At 43.0% G+C, this 16,318-nt stretch overlaps 1 protein-coding gene across 2 annotated transcripts in view; it reads left to right on the top strand.

Moving 5' to 3' along the window:
* The window catches only part of F8 (coagulation factor VIII), a 150,698-nt gene that overhangs the window by 46,468 nt on the left and 87,912 nt on the right, over positions 1-16,318 (top strand). For both annotated transcript variants that reach the window (XM_055338504.1, XM_055338503.1), the window contains 4 exons: positions 9,035-9,133; positions 11,252-11,473; positions 13,504-13,762; positions 14,047-14,218. In XM_055338504.1, coding sequence (XP_055194479.1) covers positions 9,035-9,133; positions 11,252-11,473; positions 13,504-13,762; positions 14,047-14,218 — 752 coding nt within the window. The remainder of the gene's footprint in view (positions 1-9,034; positions 9,134-11,251; positions 11,474-13,503; positions 13,763-14,046; positions 14,219-16,318) is intronic.

Below are 16,318 nucleotides of genomic sequence, written 5' to 3'. Positions count from 1 at the left end.
TGTAAATAATACTGCAATAAACATAGGGGTGTAGTTATCCCATTGGATTAGTGGTGTTGTATTTTTTGGGTGAATACTCAGAAGTGGAATTAATGGATCATATGGTAGTTCTATTTTTAATGTTTTGAGGACTGCCCATACTGTTTTCCACAGTGGCTACACCACTTTGCATTCCCACCAACAATGCATGAGGCTTCCTTTTTCTCCACATCATCACTAACAGCTGTTATCTCTTGTCTTTTTTTTAAAGATTTTATTTATTTATTCATGAGAGACAGAGAGAGAGGCAGAGACACAGGCAGAGGGAGAAGCAGGCTCCATGCAGGGAGCCCGATGTGGGACTTGGTCCCAGGACTCCGAGATCATGCCCTGAGTCAAAGGCAGAGGCTCAACTGCTGAGCCACCCACGCGTCCCATCTCATGTCTTTTTGATACTAGCCATTTTTGACTAATGTGAGGTGGTGTCTCATTGCAGTTTAGATTTTGATGATCAGTAATTTTGAGTGTCTCTTCATGTGTCTTTTTTTAAGATTTTATTTTATTTATTCATGTGAGGCACAGAGAGAGAGAGGCAGAGACCCAGGCAGAGGGAGAAGCAGGCTCCATGCAGGGAGCCCGACGTGGGACTCGATCCCGGGGTCTCCAGGATCACGCCCCAGATTGAAGGCGGCACCAAACCACTGGGCCACTGGGACTGCCCTTCATGTGTCTTTTTAAGAGAATTTTAATAAAAGTGCATATTGAAGGGGTACAACATGATGATCTGATATAGAAAAGATAATAAATGGTTGCTATAGTCAGGCTAATCAACATGTCCATCTCCTAAGTTTGTGTGTGATGAGTGCGGCTGTAATCTACTCCCTTAGCATATTTTCCATGTTCAAGACAGTATTATTAACTATAGTTATCACGGCTGTATAGTCGGCCCCTGGAACTCATTCATCGTAAAACTGAAGTTTGTGGTCTTTACACAATAATCCCCCATTTCCCCCACCCCTCCGCTCCCGGCAACCGGCATTGTCCTGTCTGCTTCTATGAGTAGGCCTTGTGTTCTCTTCCTTTCTTCCTTTTTTTTTATAAATTTATTTTTTATTGGTGTTCAATTTGCCAACATATAGAATAACACCCAGGGCTCATCCCGTCAAGTGCCCACCTCAGTGCCCGTCACCCAGTCTTCCTTTTACGTTACTTTGGCAAGTCACTTCACATCTGTGGGTCTCAGTTTGCTCAAACTGAATATTGAAATAATGGTACTTTCTTCATTGGGTACTTGTGGGAATGAAGTAAGCGATTTACATCTAGTAACTTAGGGGCATGTGGGTGGCTCAGTCAGTTAAGGACCTGCCTTGGCCTCAGGTCATGATCTTGGGTGGGGGGGACTGCTCAGTAGGGAGCCTGCTTCTCCCTCCCCCTGCTCTTGTTCTGTCTCTCTCAATACATAAATAAAATCTTTATAAAATAATACGTTTAGTAACTTAGAACATTACGTGGTGCAGAGTAGGTCATCAGTAGTGTCGGAATTTCTGCACCGCCTGCTCGTACCATGACTGTCATATAAGCAACCACACAGTCACCCCTGCGGTCCTGTCTTCCCACACTGCCGCTTCTGCATCTCCTGGCCAGTGTCGCCGCCGGCCCCCTGCTCCTGCTGGCCTCTCCCGCCTCGCCACACGGGCCCAGGCAGCCGGAACACACCGTGCGATGAGCTGAGACGTGCCACCTGTTCTCTTGCATCCGGACCCTTCTTTATGCTGTTACCTTTGCCTGGAAAGCCTGTCCGCACCTTCACACCAAGTTCAGTTGTTCCTTCTCCTTCTGGTCTGGGGTAGGTGTCCTTGGCACGAAGGGGCACCTTCAGCGAGATGGCTGTGCAAGGACAGTGTTCCCAGTGCGCTCGCTCTTGTGAACTTCAGGGAGGTCGTGGGAAAGCTCTCAGCTGCTTCAGTTTCCACGGCTACAGTGTGAAGAAGAGATTGGGAGCGGCAGGAACTGAGAGCCCTTTTCTTTTTTCTTTTTAAAAATTTTATTTACTTGTTCATGAGAGACACACACAGAGAGAGAGAGAGGCAGAGACACAGGCCGCGGGAAAAACAGGCTCCATGCAGGGAGCCCAACGCGGGACTCGATCCCGGGACTCCAGGATCATGCCCTGGGCTGAAGGCTGTGCTAAACCACTGAGCCACCCGGGGATTCCCCCCATCTGCTCCCTTTTAAATGAGTCAGTGAGCGAACAGAATGAAATCCCACGCAGTGCTCATCCCATCAAGTGCCCCCCTCAGTGCCCGTCACAGTCACCCCCACCCCCCGCCCTTTCAACCACCCCTTCCTTGTTCGTTTACAAAAAGATCTTTTTTTAAGATTTATTTATTTATAGAACGTGAGAGAGAGGCAGAGACACAGGCAGAGGAAGAAGCAGGCAGAGGGAGAAGCAGGCACCTACGCAGGACTCGATCCCAGATCTCCAGGATCACACCCCGGGCTTCAGGCGGCGCTAAACCACTGAGCCACCGGGGCTGCCCTTTACAACAAGATCTTAACAAGATGTTAGGAGTCTCTCGTGTTCTGTCCCCTCCCTGATATTTCCCACTCATTTTCTCTCCTTTTCCCTTTATTCCCTTTCACTATTTTTTATATTCCCCAAATGAATGAGACCATATAGTGTTTGTCCTTCTTCGACTGACTTACTTCACTCAGCATCATACCCTCCAGGTCCATCCACGTTGAAGCGAATGGTGGGTATTTGTCATTTCTAATGGCTGAGGAATATCCCAAGGTATACAGAGACCACAGCTTCTGTATCCATCATCTGTCGATGGACACCGAGGCTCCTTCCACAGTTTGGCTATTGTGGACATGGCTGCTAGGAACATCGGGGTGCAGGTGTCCCGGCATTTCACTGCATCTGAATCTTTGGGGTAAATCCCCAGCAGTGCAATTGCTGGGTCTTAGGGCAGGTCTATCTTTAACTCTTTGAGGAACCTCCACACAGTTTTCCAGAGTGGCTGCACCAGGTCACATTCCCACCAACAGTGCAGGAGGGTTCCCCTTTCTCCGCATCCTCTCCGACATCTGTTGTTTCCTGCCTTGTTAATTTTCCCCATTCTCACTGGTGTGAGGTGGGATCTCATTGTGGTTTTGATTTGTATTTCCCTGATGGCAAGTGATGCAGAGCATTTTCTCATGTGCCTGTTGGCCATGTCTATGTCTTCCTCTGTGAGATTTCTCTTCATGTCTTTTGCCCATTTCATGATGGGATTGTTTGTTTCTTGGGTGTTGAGTTTAATAAGTTCTTTCTAGATCTTGGAAACTAGCCCTTTATCTGATACGTCATTTGCAAATCTCTTCTCCCATTCTGTAGGTTGTCTTTGAGTTTTGTGGACTGTTTCTTTTGCTGGGCAGAAGCTTCTTATCTTGATGAAGTCCCAATAGTTCATTTTTGCTTTTGTTTCTCTTGCCTTCATGGATGAATCTTGCAAGAAGTTGCTGTGGCCAAGTTCAAAAAGGGCGTTGCCTGTGTTCTCCTCTAGGATTTTGATGGAATCTTGTCTCACATTTAGATCTTTCATCTATTTGGACCTTATCTTTGTGTCTGGTGTAAGAGAATGGTCCAGTTTCATTCTTCTGCATGTGGATGACCAATTTTCCCAGCACCATTTATTGAAGAGACTGTCTTTCTTCCAGTGGAGAGTCTTTCCTCCTTTGTCGAATATTAGTGACCATAAAGTTGAGGGTTCACTTCTGGGTTCTCTATTCTGTTCCATTGATCTATGTGTCTGTTTTTGTGCCAGGACCACACTGTCTTGATGACCACAGCTTTGTAGTACAGCCTGAAATCTGGCATGGTGATGCCCCCAGCTATGGTTTTCTTTTTTAATATTCCCCTGGCTACTCGGGGTCTTTTCTGATTCCACACAAATCGTAAGATGATTTGTTCCAACTCTCTAAAGAAAGTCCGTGGTATTTTGATAGGGATTGCATTAAACGTGTACATTGCCCTGGGTAACATTGACATTTTCACAATATTAATTCTGCCAGTCCATGAGCATGGAATATTTTTCCATCTCTTTGTGTCTTCCTCAATTTGTTTCAGAAGTGTTCTATAGTTTTTAGGGTATAGATCCTTTACCTCTTTGGTGAGGTTTATTCCTAGGTATCTTATGCTTTTGGGTGCAATTGTAAATGGGATTGACTCCTTCATTTCTCTTCCTTCAGTCTCATTGTTAGTGTATAGAAATGCCACTGACTTCTGGGCATTGATTTTGTATCCTGCCATGCTGCCAGATTGCTGCATGAGTTCTAGCAATCTTGGGGTGGAGTCTTTTGGGTTTTCTATGTACAGTATCATGTCATCTGCAAAGAAGGAGAATTTGACTTCTTCTTTTCCAATTTGAATGCCTTTTATTTCTTTTTGTTGCCTGATCGCTGAGGCTCGGACTTCTAGTACTATGTTGAACAATAGTGGTGAGAGTGGACATCCCTGTCTTGTTCCTGATCTGAGGGGAAAGGCTCCCAGTGTTTCCCCATTGAGAATGATATTTGCTGTGGGCTTTTCGTAGATGGCTTTTAAGATGTTGAGGAATGTTCCCTCTATCCCTACGCTCTGAAGAGTTTTGATCAGGAATAGATGCTGTATTTTGTCAAATGCTCTCTCTGCATCTATTGAAAGGATCATATGGTTCTTGGTTTTTCTCTTGCTGATATGATCAATCACATTGATTGTTTTACGAGTGTTGAACCAGCCTTGCATCCCAGGGATACATCCCACTTGGTTATGGTGAATAATCTTCTTAATGTACTGTTGGATCCTATTGGCTAGTATCTTGTTGAGAATTTTTGCATCCGTGTTCATCAGGGATATTGGCCTGTAATTCTCCTTTTTGGTGGGGTCTTTCTCTGGTTTTGAAATTAAGGTGATATTGGCCTCAGAGAACGACTTTGGAAGTATTCCGTCTCATTCTATCTTTCGGAACAGCTTTAGTAGAATAGGAATTGATTCTTCTGCAACCATTTGATAGAACTCCCCTGGGAAGCCACCATACCCTGGACTTTTGTGTCTTGGGAGGTTTTTGATGACCGTTTCAATTTCCTCCCTGGTTATTGGCCTGTTCAGGTTTTCTATTTCTTCCTGTTCCAGTTTTGGTAGTTTGTGGTTTCCCAGAAATGTGTCCGTTTCTTCTAGATTGCCTAATTTATTGGTGGATAGCTGCTCACAATATGTTTTTAAAATCATTTGTATTTCCTGGGTATTGGTGGTGACCTTTTTCATTAGTGATTTTATTAATTTGAGTCTTTTTTGTTTTTAATAAGGCTGGCTAATGGTTTATCTATTTATTAATTCTTTCAAGGAACCAATTCCTGGTTTTGTTGATCTGTTCTACAGTTCTTCTGGTCTCTATTTCATTGAGTTCTGCTCGAATCTTTATTAACTCTCTTCTTCTGCTTGGTGTACGTTTTATTCGCTGTTCTTTCTCCAGTTCCTTTAGGTGCAAGATTAGCTTGTGTATGAGTTTTTTCCAATTTTTTGAGGGATGCTTGTATTGCAATGTATTTCCCTCTCAAGACTGCTTTTGCTGTATTCCAAAGATTTTGAACGGTTATGTCTTCATTATCATTAGTTTCCATGAATTTTTAAAATTCTTCTCTCATTTCCTGGTTGACCCTTTCATCTTTTAGCAGGATGCTCTTTAACCTCCACGTGTTTGAATTTCTTCCAAATTTCTTCTTGTGATTAAGTTCAAGTTTCAAAGCATTATGGTCTGAAAATATTCAGGGGACGATCCCAGTCTTTTGGTATCGGTTAAGACCTGATTTGTGACCCAGTATATGGTCTATTCTGGAGAAAGTTCCATGTGCACTTGAGAACAATGTGTATTCAGTTGCATTTGGATGTAAAGTTCTGTAGGTATCTGTGAAATGCATCTGGTCCAGTGTATCATTTAAAGCTCTTGTTTCTTTTTTTTTAATTTTTATTTTTTATTTAATTTATGATAGTCACACACACAGAGAGAGAGAGAGGCAGAGACATAAGCAGAGGGAGAAGCAGGCTCCATGCACCGGCAGCCCGATGAGGGATTCGATCCCGCGTCTCCAGGATCGCGCCCTGGGCCAAAGGCAGGCACTAAACCGCTGCACCACCCAGGGATCCCAAAGCTCTTGTTTCTTTGGAGATATTGTGCTTAGAAAACCTGTCGATTGTAGAAAGCGCTACATTCAAGTCTCCAAGTATAAGTGTATTATTATCTAAGTATGTCTTAACTTTGGTTATTAATTGATTGATATACTTGGCAGCTCCCACATTCGAGGCATAAATATTGATGATTGTTAAGTCCTCTTGCTGGATAGATCCTTTAAGTATGATATAGTGTCCCTCTTCATCTTTCACTACAGTCTTCAGGATAAACTTTAGTTTATCTGATATAAGGATGGCTACCCCTGCTTTCTTTTGAGGACCGTTTGAATGGTACATGGTTCTCCAACCTTTTATTTTCAGGCTGTAGGTGTCCTTACATGTAAAATGAGTCTCTTGTAGACAGCAAATAGATGGGTCCTGCTTTTTTATCTAGTCTAACACCCTGCGCCTTTTGATGGGGTCATTAAACCCATTCACGTTCAGAGTTACTATTGAAAGATATCAATTTAGTGTCATCATGATACCTATTCAGTCCATGTTTTTGTGGATTGTTCCCTTGGACTTCCTCTTTCTTTTACAGAGTCCCCCTTAATATTTGTTGCAGAGCTGGCTTGGTGGTCACATATTCTTTCAGTTTCTGCCTATCTTGGAAGGTCTTTATCTCTCCTTCTATTCTGAATGAGAGCCTTGCTGGATAAAGTATTCTTGGCTGTAGGTTCTTCTCATTTAGGACCTTGAATATATCCTGCCAACCCTTTCTGGCCTGCCAGGTCTCTGTGGAGAAGTCTGCTGTTAATCTAATATTTCTCCCCATAAAAGTTAGAGGTTTCTTGTCTCTTGCTGCTTTAAGGATCTTGTCTTTATTTTTGGAATTTGCAAGCTTCACTCTTAAATGTTGAGGTGTTGAGCAGTTTTTATTGATTTTGGGGGGAGGGATCTATTTCCTGGATCTGAATGCCTGTTTCCCTTCCCAGATTAGGAAAGTTTTCAGCTATGATTTGTTCAAATATATATTCTGGACCTCTGTCCCTTTCGGCGCCCTCGGGAACCCCAATTAAACGTAGATTTGTCCTTCTGAGGCTGTCATTTATTTCCCTTAACCTGTCCTCATGATCTTTTAATTGTTTTTCTGTTTTCCTCAGTTTCCCTCTTTGCCATCCACTTATCTTCTGTGTCACTCCATCGTTCTTCTACCTTGTTAACACTCATCGTTAGGACCTGCAGTTTGGATTGCATCTCATTTATTTGATGTTTAATTTCTGCCTGATTAGATCTAAATTCTGCAGTCATGAAGTCTCTTGAGTCCTTTATGCTTTTTTCTGGAGCCACCAGTAGCTGTATAATAGTGCTTCTGAATTGGCTTTCTGACATTGAATTTGTAATCCAGATTTTGTAACTCTGTGGCAGAGAGGACTGTTTCCAATTCTTTTTTTTGTGGTGAGTTTTTCCTTCTAGTCATTTTGTCTAGTGCAGAGTGGTCAAAAACAAGTTGTATTGGGAAAAGGAGAAAAGGAGAGAAGAGAAAAAAGAAAAGAAAAAGATAAAAAAGAAGAAAAGAAGAAGGAAAAAACGAGGGGGAAGCAAACAGAAAACAAAAAAAAAGGGGGGGGGAGTATCCTCTGATTCTGTATACTGTAAATCCCTTGGCTTCCCCTGGAACTTTCAAGTGCTGCTTGGTCAAGAACTTGCTCTTCCCCTGACATTCCAGCTGGTCTGGGGGAGGGGTGTGCTGTGCTGATTCTCAGGTGTGTGCACCTGGGGGGTGCCCCACCCCCTGCCAGGTGCAAGACTCAGTGGGAACTGTTGACCCTGTGAGGCCCCTGCTCCCTGGTGACCCCGCTCAGTCCCAGTGGCAAGGTGACACCAGGAGGAACAACAGCAGTGCTGGTGGCCAGCTCTCCAGCCCTGGAGGCAGCTCCAGCAGTAATTCCAGCAGCTCCTGGATGTTCTGGGGGCGGGGGGGGGCGATCTACACAGCTCGCGCCCCGGGCGGCAAGAGTGTCCTTGCGTTCCTGGGCCCTCCTGGCCTCCGCCGGTCCCGGGGTGGGGGGAGCGCCCGATCCTGGGCTGTGTCCCGGCGCCCTGTGCTCCGGGGCCCGCACTCTTGGATTCACGCTCCCGGGGGCCCCGCAGCCCCCACCGCGCAGAGCCGCTCCCGAGCCCCTCCGAGCTGCTCTGGGCCCCGCCGTGCGCGCTGCAGCCCTTAGGGAGCTCGGCGCACTCCCCCGGGGCGCAGGTGTCTGTTAGTGTCCCAGGGAGCCCGAGGGCATCCCCGCCCTCCCGGGGTCCTGCTCTAACTCCCTGCGGGCGCCTTTCCACCCGGGAATGTTGGTGCAGCTCCTGCTCCTCCGGGACGGGGTTCTCCTGTCCTGGGGACACTCGCCCCGGCCTTAGCCCGGCTCCTCGCGGGGCCCCTTCCCCTTGGAGGCCTTTTGTTCCTTTATTTCTCTTTCCCCGTCTTCCTGCCTTGATAGAAGCGCGAACTCTTCTCACTGTAGCATTCCAGCTGCTCTTTCTTTAAACCTCAGGCCGAATTCGTAGGTTTTCAGGATGATTTGAAAGTTATCTAGGTAACTTGGTGGGGACAGGTGACTTGGGGACCCTACTCCTCCGCCCTCTTGCTCCCTCTTCTCCTGCCTTTCATCTGCCTCATCCCTTCCCGTCGACGGTCACAGACAGATGGAGGGAGAGCTGATCAGTCTGAGCAAGAAATGTCTGCCTTGAGGTCACTGTCTTGTCCCTTTCTCCTCCTGACCTTGAGGGCAGGTCACCCAGGCCCACTGTGCTGAGACATGCTTCAGAGGAAGTGACTGTCCTCAGTCTCAGCCCCACGGGAAGGAGGGAGGACAGAGGGAGGGGCCTTCGGGACCCAGACGCTTACGTCCTCGCCTCCTCTCTCATCAGGGAAAAGTTGGCACTCAGAAACAAATGCGTCTTTGACACAGGCTGAGGCCCAGCATGAGCTGCACACCGTCAATGGCTATGTAAACAGGTCTCTGCCAGGTAGGTACACACCTGCTCAAGGATCCTCAGGGTCAGGGTGCCTGCGGGGCTCGGTCCATTAGCCTCGGACTCTGTCTCAGCTCATGTCATGTTCTGAGGGTCGGGAAACTGGGCCCCGCTTTGGGCACTGCAGTCAGTGGGGACCCTGCTGGAGACCCCTTACTCCCCCTCTGCCCCGTCCTTCACATGTGCATGAGTGCGTGCTCTCTCGCGCATATAGTCAGTCTCTCTCTCTCAAATAAATAAATAAGTAAAAATTTAAAAACAAGAAAGAATCATGAGGGTCTTCTGCATTCACCACCAGAGCTCTCTTCTCTGGTTCTCCTCAGGCAGCTCTGTATCCCCAGAGGAAAGCCCACTGACTGCTGGCCTCTGGTGGGGCCTTGAACTAAAGTAACGGATTCCTCCTCTAGTCACCTATAAATGCAGGCCGGCCCGTGTATACAGAGCTCACAGATTTCTCTTTCGTTTTGCTTAAATATAGGTGGGCAGCCAAGGATGAACAAATATTGAACGAAAACCTGAAACATGAAAGGGATATGCAACATAAACAAAGAAAATAATAATTCTGGAACAAAAAGAGATAACACTTAAAAAAACTTGTCAAATGATCTACTTAGTATTTTCATAAAGGTTCAAGAAGATACTAAATCAATAAAGTAATAATACAATTTCTATGATGAAACAATCAAACCAAGCGTATGCTCACAAAAAAATCAGAATATAATTGTCAAGCTCAATAGAAGGTAGTTACAATAGAGAAAATCTCCCAGAAAATAAAACAAAAAGAGATTGAGAATACATTTTAAGAACAGATTGTTAAAAAAAAAGATTGTTTTTAAGGACTTTATTTATTCATGAGAGACACACAGAGAGAGGCAGAGACACAGGCAGAGGGGGAAGCAGGTTCCCCATGGGGAGCCTGATGCGGGACTTGATCCCAGGACCCCGGGATCATGACCTGAGCTGAAGGCAGATGCTCAACCACTGAGCCACCCAGGTGCCCCTAAAGCGGATTTTAAAATTCAGAGAAATGATAGAAGAAAGTATTAAGGGTGAAAATATTTGAGTCTTCATATTCAAATTTCTCAGCAAGATAAATTGAAAAAGATCCCCATACAAAATCACGATTGTGGAATTTCAGAGAACAAAGAGAAGATGTTAAAGCTTCATCTGGGAAAAACAGGTCCCATACAAAGGCATGTCCCACACAGAGACCTCAGTTGCCAGTACCATTCAAGGCTTTCTAGGCCTTACTAGAGAGTTTGAACTTGAGACAAAGACAAGAGACAGTGGTACCTAGCTTGGATTAAGATAGTGGGAGTACTAATGATGGTGAAAAATATGTATATTTGAAAGCTTCAGGAGCCAAAATATGAGGCAGCTGTGCCCTAGTAGTTCACAGTGTGCGATTTAAACATACAGTTGCTTGGGTTCCAGTTTGAGTGAGTTAATTAACCTCTCTGGGCATCAGTTTCCTCTCCTTGATAGCTTCTCCATTCAGATCGTTACTGGAGCTGAATGAGTTAAAACTTGTAAAACAGTTTGGATAGTGCTTGATACAAAACAAGTGCTCAATAAATATTAGTATAATTCATTATAGTGCCATGATTAGTGTCAGAATGGATGTGAGAAATGAGAATGGTGAGAAGAATAATTCTCACTTGCATAATTTTGACATTGTTCAAAGAAAAAAATATATTAAAAAAAGAAAAAAATATTGATTAACAAGAGAATAAGGTCTCGAGCTGAGTCCTAGGTAATCCATTATTTAATGAAGGGTCAGGAAAGGAAACAGAAGGAGCTATCTAAACCATAGGGAAATAAAACCCAGAGGGGTGTTGGCACAAAGGCCAAGGGAGGAAGAGAATTTCAGGAAGGAATGCGTGGTCACCGGGTGCAGATGATTGAAACGTGTCCATTGGATTTAGCAGCATGGCACTCGTTGACAACATTGGTAAGAGCTATTGGTTTGGCAGTACGCCAGCATTCTTAGAAAGTTTGATTCCAAGTCCATAATACAGTTAGAAGGTCAATTTGTCCATCCTATCCTAGAAAGTGTTTTCCATTTCAAATTGTCTACTTCTTGACCATAACTCTCTCACTCCTATGTTACAGGTCTGACTGTGTGTCACAAGAGATCAGTCTATTGGCATGTGATTGGAATGGGCACCACCCCCGAAGTGCACTCAATTTTTCTCGAAGGTCACACATTTCTTGTGAGGAACCACCGCCAGGCCTCCTTGGAGATCTCACCAATTACTTTCCTTACTGCTCAGACATTCCTGATGGACCTTGGCCAGTTTCTACTGTTTTGTCATATCCCTTCCCATCAACATGGTAATATCTGTTGATCCTAAAAATGTGTATTATAAATATTCAGGTCTACTTTTACTGTCCACTATCCAGTATAAGATTTCACCTTGAATGTAAGAGCGCTTGAGTGTTAGTAGTACTGGTGAATTTTCAGCTTAAATGCCTGTAATAGCAGAGGGGAGACATTTTAGGGACAAATGAGGTGGTGAAAGTGGGGAGGACAGTATATCATAGATTTCCTGGCCAGATCCCATTTACTAGGCTTCAGTACTATGGAGAGAAGGATTGCAGGTCATAGCTGAAGATACATTTTATGAGAAATTTAAGGAAATAAAAAAAAAACCAGCATTGCCTAGGTTGCAGCCATAAGGACTACAGGCTAGCAGTAGTGATGTCCAGACAAGAGGATACTGCAGTTCTCACTATGAAACCGTGTCCTGGTGTACACAGAGGCACTCCCTCGATACCTCATAGGAGATGAGAGACCTGGCAAACACAGAGCCTTTCGGGGACACTGGACATGGGGAGAAGCAGCGTGGCAGTGGAAGTTGGTGAGCACATGTAAAGCATGATGTGAGGTCTGCAAAGATGTCTTAATGAGGACTTTGCAAAGGGTTGAAGGTCCTGTGTAAGTAAATTGTGACGATAATACTTAGAGTTTCAAATTCCTGTTAACGTGACCTCATTTGTAGCTACAGGCTGAAAGCTCATGTAACGTGACCGTCGCAGCCCATTTTCCTTCTCGTAGATTCGCTCTGCTAACTCTTCACATTATTTTTGTTGCAGCATTGAGGGCTGCTGGGGAGAAATGTCTAGGAGGCCTCATGTTGTGTGTCTAAGAGCACTGGTCTGCTCTGGCCCTCTTGCATCAACCCTGTCTTCAGATTCCCCAGTTGCCTTGGAGAGGAGATTTGATCTTGCCTTGCGTCCACCGTTTTCCCCTTAGATTCTATGGGTGGCTTCGTTTATAGTCCTCTGTAGTGATGAAGAATAGGGACCTCTTTTCCTCATCTGTTACATGACATTTATGGTAATTTTAACAAGATGTTAGGGGACAAAGGAAGTTGATCCCATAGACACAGAGGAATAGGTCATTTGTTTGTATGCAGATTGGTTGTTATCTAGTTTGAGGAGTTTACTTTATGTTTTGTTTTATTATTTTGATTTCTTTCCACTAATTTTAATTCTCATTTTTCAGAAAAATGCTTTGTCTTATTGGACCACAGACAAAACCTTTCATTTTTAGATCTAGAATGAATAATGTTTAAAGCTGCCTGAATCCCAAACTAGTTCTTTGCTGCTTCTGAAATCTATCCTATTCCCCATCATCCAGTAAATTAGTCTGCCTTTTTAGTATTGATCTTTACAATAGCCGTATGGCATAGATTGGGTGGAAATTATTATTATCCACATTTTATAAAGCCAAAGATGAGATTGACATTGTTGAATAGACTTGCTATAGGGCTTACAACTAGTCACAAACAGACATGCTCTTGAAATATATCACATATATTTCCCTAACTCTTAAGTTTTACCTTTTCATGTTTTTATGAACTTGGAATGTCTTAAAATATATATCTACACTGAAATATTTCCTAATAAACTTACTAAATCAATGGTTTGTATCATATTCAATGGAACGTATATAGAAATCATTTGGTAACTGCCAGAATGGAGAGTTGGTCTGACCTAGGCATCCACATGCTGAAAATACACAGTTTCTCAAGTCTGCTTATTTATAATCAGGGAGTTGGAGAGTGATAGGTTCACAGCCAATTCCAGAAAGGAAATATTCATATATATTCCAAGAACAAATGAGTGAGTCTTGAAAAAGGGATAAAACATACATTGGAGGATAATTAGGCAGAAGGGAAATGGTGGGTGCTATGGGGGAGGTGATTTCTCTAGGAGAGTGGCAAGATAAGGGTATTGGTGTGGGGAAGGGAACACTTAGGAGAGGGCCTTGAAGGCTTAATGAGAGACCATGAAGTTGTAGAAGTTAAAGCAAGGAAGTCTTATAGGACCCTAACATTGTTTGTTTTGTCCGACTCCAGATGGTATGGAAGCTTATGTCAAAGTAGATAGCTGCCCAGAGGAACACCAGCTGCGCATGAAAAATAATGAAGATGAAGATTATGATGATGGTCTTTATGATTCTGACATGGACGTAGTTAGCTTTGATGACGACAGGTCTTCTCCCTTTATCCAAATCCGCTCAGTTGCCAAGAAGCATCCTAAAACTTGGGTCCACTATATTGCTGCTGAGGAGGAGGACTGGGACTATGCTCCCTCAGGCCCTACCCCCAATGATAGGTAAGCACCTTTTAACTCTTGATATTAACTCTTCCTCATTTTCAAAAGGTTATTTTCAATGATTCAAAACAACAAATTCTCAAGCCGTGTTTACAGTTAGGTACCGGTATAGAATCAAATAATATAAGCATTGCTAACATAGCTAAGCATCAGGGATACTTGTATTTTTCTCACTCCTTTCCATCAATTAAATCATTTCAGCTGTTTTAGAGCTGGATTTTAGTCACCTGTCCTCTACCTAGAATTCTCCATCCCAACATCTCATCTGTTTATGTCTCATGCAGAAGTCATAAAAATCTGTATTTGAACAATGGTCCTCAGCGGATTGGTAGGAAGTACAAAAAAGTCCGATTTGTGGCATACACAGATGAGACATTTAAGACTCGTGAAGCTATTCAGTATGAATCAGGAATCCTGGGACCTTTACTTTATGGAGAAGTTGGAGACACACTGCTGGTAAGTTGAAGAAGAGAAGTAAGGTTGAGTAAGAAGACAGAGTCTGGAGAATTTTGAGTTTCTAAAAGCTTCTTAATTCAGCCTTGCCTCCAATGGGTATGATTTTCTAAAAATTATAAATGTCATACAAAGAAATATACATTATAAATTTGTTTTTTAAATGTGAGTATAGGGCAGCCCAGGTGGCTCAGCAGTTTAGCGCCGCCTTCAGCCCAGGGCGTGATCCTGAAGACCCGGGGTCGAGTCCCACGTCGGGCTTCCTGCATGGGGCCTGCTTGTCCCTCTGCCTGTCTCTCTCTCTCTCTCTCTCTCTCTCTCTCTCTCTCTCTTCCTCTCTCTCTCTCTCTCTCCCTATGTCTCTCATGAATAAATAAATAAAATCTTTAGAAAAAATAGTCTATTATATTTTATTCTTTTACTTTTATAGTTTTATTTTTACAGTAAGGATTTTAATTGCTCTGGAAGTTACTTTTGCTTGTAGTATCTAGTGTCAAATATGTATTTCCCCAAATGAGACCTGACTGACACAATTGATCTTTTTCTTCACTAATTTAAAAATGTCTTCTTTATGATATACTAAATTGTTAAAATCTGCTTTCTTAAATTGATCTGTTACCACATTGTCTGGATGACTGCAACCTTGTCCTATATTTTGATTATTTGTAGCGTAAGTCTTCCCTGATTGTATTTCTTTAACATTTTAGCTATCAAAAAAAAATTTTAGCTATCCTTCAATTTTTCTTTCTAAATTTTATTTACCTATTTTTGAATTATCCAGTGAAAATAATTCAAAAGGTAAAAAATGTATATATTGAAAGGCAAATTTTTCTCCCTCCTAGACTTCTAAACCCATAGTCTGATAGGCAATCATTATGGTCAGTTTTAATATCCTCTTCTAGAAATAGCATATAAATATATGTATTATGTCTATATTTTAAACAAAAACAGGAGCACTATGTAAATTGTTCTGTACCTTGATTTTTTTTAAGTTCACAATATATCTTGAATATCATTTCACATCAAGATATACAGATCTAAAAAAAAAGATATACAGATCTACCTCATATTTTTTTATTAAAGTTAGGCTCGGACATATTGAATCCTATTAAACTTTTCTATCAATGTAAGAATGTGAGGGTTATTTTTTACATGAAAAATTTCAAACATTACATCTGTATCTTTGGGGTAAATCCCCAGCAGTGCAATTGCTGGGTCGTAGGGCAGACCTATCTTTACATTATATGGTCTCATTCATTTGGGGAATATAAAAAATAGTGAAAGGGAATAAAGGGGAAAGGAGAAAAAATAAGTGGGAAATATCAGAAAGGGAGACAGAACATGAAAGACTCCTAACTCTGGGAAACGAACTAGGGGTGGTAGAAGGGGAGGTGGGCGGGGGGTGGGGGTGAATGGGTGATGGGCACTGAGGGGGACACTTGACGGGATGAGCACTGGGTGTTATTCTGTATGTTGACAAATTGAACACCAATAAAAAATAAATCATTTTAAAAAAAAGAAAAATTTCAAACATACCTAGAGGTAGAATAACAAAATAAACATCTTGGGGATCCCTGGGTGGCTCAGCGGTTTAGTGTCTAGACGCCTTCAGCCCAGGGCGTGATCCCGGAGTCCCAGGATCAAATCCCACATCAGGCTCCCTGCATGGATCCTGCTTCTCCCTCTGCCTGTGTCTCTGCCTCTCTCTCTCTCTCTCTCTCTCTCTCTCTCTCTCTCTCTCTCTCTCCCTCTCATAAATAAATAAAATCTTTAAAAAAATAAAATAAAGGTCTTTGAACCCATCATTCAGATTCAACAGTTATTGACAAATGGCTAATCTCCTTGTCTGTAAATCAACTGGGCCCTAACAGACATCTATAGAACAGTGGATGGAGTGCTCCACCTCCCAGTAGAAGACACATTCTTCCCAAGTGCACATAAAAAATTATCCAGGACAGACCATACATTATGCCATAGGACAAGTCTCAAGTGTTAAAGAAAACTGTAGTCCAATATCCCTTATGAATATAGACATAAAAGCCTTCCACGACACATTAGTATCTAGCAGCACTTTAAAAGGAATATACATCATGATCAAGTGGG

This window comes from Nyctereutes procyonoides, unplaced genomic scaffold (assembly GCF_905146905.1).
Source record: "Nyctereutes procyonoides isolate TBG_1078 unplaced genomic scaffold, NYPRO_anot_genome, whole genome shotgun sequence".
Lineage (NCBI taxonomy): Eukaryota > Metazoa > Chordata > Mammalia > Carnivora > Canidae > Nyctereutes > Nyctereutes procyonoides.
The sequence above is the reverse complement of the archived record's forward strand: the minus strand, read 5'-3'. Positions and strand labels throughout refer to the sequence as shown.